Genomic DNA, 9,232 nt, shown 5'->3' with positions numbered 1-9,232 from the left:
TGTGGTAGCCATTCATTCCATACCTTAAATTCGTTTGTCTTTTTTAAGGTGAAAATCTGGTTAGTTGTCTTCAAGTCACGTGAATGGCTAACCCTTTGAGCCCACTTGGAGATAATCGTTTCATTCTTCTTAGAACACATATATTTTTATTTATAAAATAGAAAGAAAAAAAAAACAAATGTGATCTCATAAATTGGAATATGGTCCTCATCTTTTGTATTTTTAATCATTTTTTTCTTGAGTACAAACATGGTGCATAATATTGTTGACGTAGAATCGAACAATGCTAACATATCCGTTGTCATGTTTGTACTATTGCGAGAGAAAAAAAAGACTAAAACTGTAAAAGATGGAAAAAAAAAAAACCTAATTTAGACCAACTTACTGGATGCAATATTTTTCCTCGCTAAAATATAAATTTTATCAATGAAAATATGTTCGATTAACGACAAAATTCTTGAACACACTTCTCCTAATTTACTTACATTCTCTTAACCTATTGAATGATCGCGTTTCCTCCTTTTAAAGAGTTTGCCTAAAAACACTAGTCATTCAAGAAAGTTGCCTCCCTTTCCATTCATATGGTAATGGACCTAAACGCCTATCCTTCGCCTCCTCCTATTGTGCCAATTAAATATGATCAAGATCAAGATCAAGAAAAAAGTCACCCTTTTGTGCCAAACAATCAAGCTTCTTCTTCTTCTTCTTCATCTTGTGTATTCTTCCATACAATTCAAGATCCAACGGGACGCCGTTACCGACAGCAGTTATGCCCACTTCAGCATCACCAGGTAAATGATATACTTATCTAAAAGTTTTAACATGTCAACACTAAAGAAAGTGGAAACAAAAATTTTATATATGCATGTGATCATTGGTTTTGATCTCAGGATCACAGTTACGCTTACAATGGAGGATCTTCAACGGCATACGAGGTCAAGTGGAAGAAAGAAGATCATGGAGTTCCACCGGAGATCGAATGGAAGAACGATATCAATTCAGTGAAGTGGATGTCATCTTCAAAGATAGGTTTAATGCAGAAGATGAAGAAGAGCCATGACGGATTAGGCCTAAACTTAAGTAGCAATGGAACAATAAAGAAATCCTCTTTGGAAACAGATTTAAGCAACAATAATTCCTCATATGACAGTATCCCAATTAGGGTTTGTTCAGATTGCAACACAACCAAGACCCCTCTTTGGAGAACTGGTCCTAAAGGCCCCAAGGTATTCATATTTATATTATAATCTTTTAGGATGCATACATTTCATACAAAAAATAAAATTGGTTAAAACAATCCAAACTTACTTGTATTATAGAAAAAATCTTTACTTAATTTTGTCTGCAAATGGACATGGTATCTGTTAATAATGATATGAAGTTTCAACTATAAATTTTGTGGCTGTTTCATGTTCACAGTCACTTTGTAACGCGTGCGGGATCAAGCAAAGGAAGGCAAGACGGGCGGCCTATGGCTGCAGCTGCCGCCAACTGTGGGGTCGTTGCCACCGATAAGTCACCGGTACTCGCTAAAATCAAGATGCAACACAAAGAGAAGGCAACAGGCAAATATCCGAAGGCTTCACTGCTCATGAAACGCAGCGAAATGGAGCAAAGTGCGGCTGATGTTGCGGCTGGATCTAAATCTGATATTGGACAGAAGAAGCTCGGTAATTTCGAGGAGTTGTTGATGAAGTTGAGCAAGAACTTGACATTTCACAGGGCGTTTCCTGAAGATGAAAAAGATGCAGCTATTCTTCTCATGGCTCTATCTTCTGGCCTGCTTCACGGTTGATCACAAGCAAGCAGGCAGGGCCGGAACCAGGATTTCGCATTCATCCGTGGGTGCAAATTTTTTAATCCAACTCTTCCCTGAAAATCGAAAGATAATCTAAATTTGACGTCCGATCAAATATAATAAGTTCGTAGATGTTAATAACTCCAATAAAGCATAAGTTTCCTAGCACGTACGTCTAAATTTCTGGGTTGATTTTTATCTTTTTTTCCTTTAAATTTCTTGATTTAGAGAGTAATAAAGTCGATTAAATGAGCTAGTTTCTTTTGATGATCGAGTGAACGAGGTTTTTGTGTGGTGGCATATAATTTAAGTGCGTATCTTAATCGTCTATCAACTTATGATATGAAATTGTGCAGGGTTGTCCCTTTTATTACATCAGAAAATATTTGAGGAAAACACAAAATTATCATCTAAGCAGCAAGTTTTTCATTTTTAGTTTTATTATCGATCAATTTACAATATAATGTCCGACTTTACATCAGTAATTTCTAAATATTTACAGGAATCGATATCCAAATGGGTAAATTATAATTGACATATTCGAAACTAGATTCAGATTTAATGGCTTCTTGAGCTAGATGGTGAGCAACTTCGCTTACCGTTCTCCGCATATGAAGTTACCATAGAAACTCCGGACTGCATCAGATTTTCTTCCAAACAAAAATCCTCCACTGGTTTGATGTATTCTACCTAAATAATTTGGAAATATTATAACACTAAGGGAGATGAAAGGAAGCCGTTTTTTAAAAAAGTGTGTGTTTTAAGAGTAATCCGTGAGACCGGTTGACCCGATCCATACTTAAAATAGAAGATAATATTTTTGACATATAAATTATTGTTTTTTATGAATACGATGGAATAAAAATTTTGTATCACAAGATTGATAGAGTCGTGAGACGGTGTCCCGAGCAAATCCGTTGGGTAATGTAATGGCTAAACCCATCATTCGAATTAGTGCCAACAAGTCTCTTTACTTTCTCAAGAAATGACGAAACTTAAATGAATTTGGGCCTCATGAGGTTGTTGGGCTTCACGAGAAAAATGTAAATCCAATATTATTAACAATTTGTAAAGCGTAAATAACATTATTCTTCGTATAATTACTAAAAAAAAATCTCGTGAAACACTGTGTCTTGAGGTTATATATATAATTCGTATGTCAATGTATCAAATAATTTAGAGCAGGTATCTTGTAAGATGGTCTCACGAATCTTTACATGTAAGACGAATAATACTCTTAGCATAAAAGGTAATACTTTTTAATGGACGAGCCAAATAAGAGATTCGTCTCACAAAATACGACCTGTGAGACCGTCTCACCCACCAAATAAATAATGAGGGGATTTTTAATTTTCATGGATCCAAAAATTGGGACTCGATAATTATTATTATGGATTTGAAATCTGTAACTTCAAATTCATATCTCCAGATGGAACCGAAAGATCATATGCTAAACAGTGGCATTGAATTTATAGCAGCAAGTTAAAAGAACTTTACGTAGAAAGGCTACAAAAATCTAACACTATAAGTGACCCCTTTGGAGTCATTATTCATTACTCTGGCACATTATCCAATTTTCCACCACTCTCGAAAACTATATGATCCCCATCTCTTATCAGCTCTATATCTTCAATCGCCGCCCCGTCTTGGGTCGAAACTTTAGACGGGGAAAACCCATACTTTTTCATGCAAATTTCGAGTAGTTCTTGGAAGCTCTGTGGTAGCAGCACGAGCTTACCCGAAAAATCTCCTTTTTCGGGGCAACTGATAGTCACTCTGGCTGAGTAGGCTACTGTAGTCACGGCATCTGCAGTATTCTCTGTCGATAAAAGCAAGTTATTCCCCCCAGCTTGTGCTGCTGACATGATCCCGAATAAAGAATTGTAGAAATTATTCATCCTTCGTCTGGGACGAGAGCTGCCCCAGGATCCATCATGTCCTGGAGACGTGCCACCATGAATTATTGGTAGAATAGTTGGCTCGCTTTTATGTCTTCCAAGAAAACGAACCCCATGACGTCCTTCTGGAACCGAGGGGGTTGATTTGTCGTTGGATGATTTATAGGATTCAAAAAGTTGCTTAATATCATCATGGCCTTGTTGATCAGCCAGATCCCTTGGTGACCACCCATTCTCGTCCTGTTTATCGATATCTGCACCATGTTCGAGCAGAAATTTAACTATTTCTACGTTGCCTTCACCAACAGAAACATGGAGAGCCGTGTTTCCATTACTCCTTGGTCTAGTCACGTTCCCACCACAACGAATGATTTCCTTGATCAAGTCTAAATTATTTTGTTCGGCAGCTAAACATGAATATAGACCTATGTCACCAGATGTTAGTTTAGCACCGTTATCTGAGAGTAGCTTAATAACCAGTTTGTGCATGCTGACCATGGCTTCCCATAGCGGTACAATTCCGTCGGAGTCTGCAAACGAGATATTATGACATGTCAATCTAATACCATCTCCATTGGGGGGAAAAAGTACAAAATAAGTCAACTCACAAGTGAGACATGTTTAACAAATAAGTTAACACGTCCCTTTGAAGTGTGGGGTCAAATGATCTACAGTTATGATACCATAGTTGTATATTTCTGCAAAGTATCCATTTTAGGTAAAGTCGACGATAATAAAACTAATACAATTATTCGACAAAATGACAGATGATAATATTTAATCACAAAGCCGACTCCAGAAGTCAGCTTATTTGAAACCAAATGGGAAAATAAATGTGTTATACTATTCACTCCAACCATATATTAATGAAAAAACAAAATTATTTATGTGTATTTGTAGACGTATGTATTAATAGAATAAGGAGGTTCATTGTCATGTATTCACCACATCAAGTCAGCTGATAATAATTCTGATCATGACATGAGGATAAGTATGGAAAGGTCAACCCAGAGATTTTAAGGAAATATAAACAAAAAAATAAAGTATGAAACTATTGGTAAGTAATTAAGTAAACTACTGCCCAATGTGGCATAATAAAAACCTCTGGAATATGCATAAACGAAGGGGTGGTTCTTTTTAACGAAATACTAAAGTATCCGAATGATGTTCCTCGGAAAAGGTCAACCACGTGATTGATCACGTCTAAAAGTTATGAAATTTAGTTCGATGTTAAATGAACAAACAAATGATTGTGCACTAATGGTGGGGTAATTCGTAAAAGATGAGTAAGCCAAATGAATTCGATATAACAGGATTGGCAATGATTTACTTCTAATTGTTGCAGTAGAAGGTGGCCTAAAATTAGCTACACCTGATGCTCAAGAACGATAAGCCTCACATATACTTGTATTAATTTATCTTGTAAGAGTAAGAAATTAAAGCTTGTTGTAATCATTAAAAAAACTTTGACAAATTACCTCGGCAATTGGGATCGGCCCCAAAGTCTAGCAAAAGAAGCGCACAGTTTTCATTTCCTGTCGATGCTGCTATGTGCTGAATACACATGCAATGAAAATTAATTAAGCAAATGTTCCAAGAGTTCTTAAGAAATGTAAACTCATACTCACAAGTGCTGTTCTTCCATTATTATCGGATTCATTCGGATCTAGACCTCTCTTTAACAAGTGATGCAGCAGCAAGTCATCTCCTCTAAGTGCAGCGAAACATAGAGTGAGAGGTAGGTCCATTCTTCCTCGAGCGAGCATCTTCTCGGTCTCTAGCAAAACCCCCTCCATCATGGGGTCCTTAAGTTCCTTCAAATGCTGATAAAAGAGAAAAATCAAATTTCATTGTGAATTTTTAACATCAAAATTTAATTTACCTGGTTTAATCTAAAGCCACGGCATAAAAAAAGTCAAATTCATCAGAAACCTGTAGAAGATTGTTCATAATAATGGTCCCATCTCCAACATTGGCTTGAATAATGTTTAAAAATGTGGTACGATTCAACCGCAATAGCTGGCTCAATCTTTTGGTTCGCACTGTGAAGAGTTGAGGCCTATAACACAGTACACCGATCTCTCCACAAAGATCGCCATTTTTTGCCTCCCCATAAGCCTGAAATAATTTGCTTCAATTTTAATATGATTTTTTTTTTGGTAAAAACATGAAACATCTTGGATTAACGAACCTGTTCAACTCCGTTTTTCTGAACCATTAGATCCTGCAAAACGATATATAGGTAATAAAAAAACGCATTAAAAGGTTGGATCAAGAAGCTAGCCCAAACGATTTTTGCTAGCCACAGCCATTCAAGTTTGATTTCAAGAATATGTGAGAAAGGGAAAGCAAAGAAAAAGAAAAAACAAAACTTTACCACTGCCCCAGTGACGAGAATATAAAAGTCGGTAGGAGCTTCATTCTGCAGGATTACGTCCTCTTTGGGAGGGAAATATTCAGCTTTCATCTCAGAGACCTTTTAGTTCAAAGAAGTATAAGGAGTGGTATTGAGAAACATATGAATGCAAAAAGGGAATCTGAGTTACGGAAAATCACCAGCTGGAAGATTAGATCATTGGACACTCCACGAAACAAGTATACCTTGTCTACTAAAGAGTAGAATAGGAAATGGGAAATACTCGACCGAATCGCCTTTGGGAGTGAATCGAGAGTCTCTTGCTGCTGCAGGCCCTCCGAGTCAGTTCGGAACTTTAAGCACAAATGTGAAAGCATCTGATCCTGGAGGCGAGCCGGCAGATGATTCCTTTGTGCGAAACTTGAGGCAGCTTGAATGGTATCTCTCTACTTAAACAAACCAAATCATTATAGAACCATACCACATTAATCGTGTGCCTGTTAAGAAATTAGAGTAGCAAAATTTACTTACAAATTGTCGAGTCTTACTGGTCCCGTGGACAACCAAATTTGTCATGTTCCCAATCAAATATGCGGTAAGTCCCAAGTTAAAAAGCATGTAGAAAATGTCGAATATCATCTCCCTCATATTTTCGGCATGCAAATCTCCATAGCCAACAGTAGTAAGAGTCGTTATGGACCAGTATATCGAAGTGACATAACGAATCCACAGGCTTTCTTGAAGGAAATTTTCCATCGCTGCTCCGATCCATGTTTTTTTCGGATCATGGTGACGAGCGTAATTAGAGGCTAGTAGATAATAGAAACAACCAGCACAATGAACTGCAAAGAGAGTAACCTACACCGAGAAATGATAAAAGTTCAACAATACGAATCCCCATTTCTTTCACCCAAAATTTCCAAATGCATCTTGTTTGTGCTTACGCATATAAGCTTCGCGCACCGGACCCAAAAGTAGTTGAAATGTCTATCCTTCTCCAATCTGTTTAGACATGAAAATTAAATAGCTACACATAAAAAAGACACCACAGTCATTAATTCTTCACAACAGAACATAAATATTTTTTACCGTTTAAACAAGGCACCAACTCTTCTGAGACGCCATAGTCGAAGCATGTTGAATAAGCCATACGCCCGTAAAGGTTTTGGGGAGATTTTTTGTGCAAGTTCGGAAGGGATTGTAGATATGACATCGAAAACCAACCAAGAAGTCGTGTACTTCCAAGCAATCTGTTTCCGGTCATCAACCAGGAGATACGTAGATTTATCAAGGTAAGCTACAAAGAATGTAAGCACGATATCTATAGCAAAGAATCCATTAACAACGTTATCAATGATGGAGAGCGGTGCACGTGGTTTATCAAGAAAGCCAAATTCAAAGGGAGACACCCAAGCAGTGTAGACAACCAGAATAACGAGATAGGTCTCCCATGCTCTGCAAAACAATTAACACAAAAGGCCCGCTTTTTAGGGGAAAAAAATGGGAGTGGAGGAATTTAATCATAAAACACATTTTGAAATGGGAATATAGTACAAAAAGATTATCATAGGGCCAAACCAGAGTTGCTCCCTGTTTTACCATCATTCATTATGGCGAAAAGTCAACTAAATAAAAGAATACAATCGGTGGAATATCCGTTAATGGGTGCAGTAAAATCTTGCAAGATTCACAAAGTAGTTAAAAAAGAAATGGCAAGATATTCAACCGTAGAAAAACTTTTGGAGTTCTTTATCCGGGAGCTTACTAATTGCATCCGCATGAATTAGGTGAAAAAGCTAACTTTTAACGATGCAACACACCACCTACATCTGCCAAAACAGCCTAACTTCAAGAATATTCAACCACTGACATAAACCGAGAGAGAAAAACAAGAATGTCACGGTCCAAAACGAAACCATTGACCAGTAAAACACACAATACTAGAATCACAAAAACAATACACTCACACGAAGGAAAAAAAAAAAGAATTGCGTCGCATGAAAGGCCATAGTGTCAAGAAAAGGCACCCAACCAGAACAACAGAACACATCTAAATTCACAAAGAAAGGACCAAAAAGAAGAGATCTCCACCGCGTGAGATATCATATTCTCAAAGAATACATCAAAATACACACGCAAACACACATGTATCTGTGTATCTCAAAAAATAGTGCACGAAAACAAAGAGGGTTCTCGAAAAAGACAAAGAGAAACCTGTAATGGCGATCGTATGGCGAAATAATGAAAGAACGAAGCTTTACTCTACGGTTGCTTCTGGCGCCAAGAGAGGGAAGAATCCCAGTTGAGATGCTGTAGTGGCTTCCTTCTCTCGAAAACTGTTCGATCTCTTGTAGTTCTGCACCACCGCCGCCGCACATTGAGACCCTAAACAACCCTCCTCCGGCTTCGCCCCGGTTGCCATAGACGTCCCCCATTAACTGTGGCAGAGATTTTGGAAGCTTTCCCTTGTAACTTCGGTTCAATCTTGGTTGTATTTATATATATATAGCGCAGTTTGGGTAACGAGAAGCCCAAGAAAATATTCAAAGCTACAATCTTGGCTCGTGTCCCCACACAAATTCACTCCCTACAAAAGTCTTCGTTTGACACCCACACAGCTCTTGGCATTGTATTATTATTATTATTATTATTATTTTGAATCATTATTAGAAGTAGTATGCACCAATTTGGTTACAATAATTGGTTTAAAAATATATTTCACTTATTTAATAATTCTTTCGTCGGTCGAATCGGTTCGATTTAATATAATTTTATTTCAGTTTTTGATTTAGAAATATATAATCTGATATCTAAATCATTTACTTCGTTTCGATTCAGTTTCTTATTAAAAAAGTTTGGTTATCTCGGTTAGGCTTAGACATATAATTAAAATATATTTTAAAATATAACATGTTTTTTTTTGGCTAATTTTTCTGATAAAACTTGTACACTTAAAGTCTAAATGAAGTAAATAAATAATAATCAACTAAAATATTCTTAATTCACTAAATATTACTTTATAACTATATAATATATAATCTAAATATAAATAAATTTATAATTTAATTAAATTTCAGTTTTAACATTTTTATCCAAAATAAAAAATTAAAAAATCCGATTTATTTATTTCCAACTCTTTCGTTTGAAACAAAAATTGAAAGATCCCTATTCATAATTGTA

General features: G+C 36.5%; 1 protein-coding gene and 1 pseudogene across 3 annotated transcripts; one reads left to right on the top strand and one right to left on the bottom strand.

Moving 5' to 3' along the window:
• Positions 1-444: 444 nt before the first annotated feature.
• On the top strand, positions 445-2,194 carry LOC142505245 (putative GATA transcription factor 22; annotated as a pseudogene).
• A 989-nt stretch (positions 2,195-3,183) lies between these two features.
• Positions 3,184-8,653, bottom strand: LOC142505290 (potassium channel AKT1). 3 transcript variants are annotated; one of them, XM_075618213.1, is made up of 12 exons: positions 8,267-8,653; positions 7,399-7,507; positions 7,142-7,302; positions 6,997-7,054; positions 6,584-6,910; positions 6,253-6,498; positions 6,074-6,172; positions 5,888-5,920; positions 5,629-5,814; positions 5,325-5,519; positions 5,175-5,250; positions 3,184-4,226 (listed from the first exon to the last, which is right to left on the bottom strand). In XM_075618213.1, exons 1-12 carry the CDS (start codon positions 8,485-8,487, stop codon positions 3,352-3,354), a joined length of 2,586 nt encoding a protein of 861 aa, XP_075474328.1. In that variant the 5' UTR covers positions 8,488-8,653; the 3' UTR covers positions 3,184-3,351. The 3 variants fall into 3 exon arrangements, with proteins under 3 accessions (XP_075474328.1, XP_075474327.1, XP_075474329.1); XM_075618212.1 differs by having other exon boundaries at positions 3,185-4,226; positions 7,142-7,507; XM_075618214.1 differs by lacking the exon at positions 7,399-7,507 and having other exon boundaries at positions 3,185-4,226; positions 8,267-8,404.
• Between the last annotated feature and the right edge of the window lie 579 nt (positions 8,654-9,232).

Source organism: Primulina tabacum, chromosome 10 (assembly GCF_025594145.1).
Source record: "Primulina tabacum isolate GXHZ01 chromosome 10, ASM2559414v2, whole genome shotgun sequence".
NCBI classification, from domain to species: Eukaryota; Viridiplantae; Streptophyta; class Magnoliopsida; order Lamiales; family Gesneriaceae; genus Primulina; species Primulina tabacum.
This window is presented reverse-complemented; position numbering and strand designations above follow the sequence as displayed.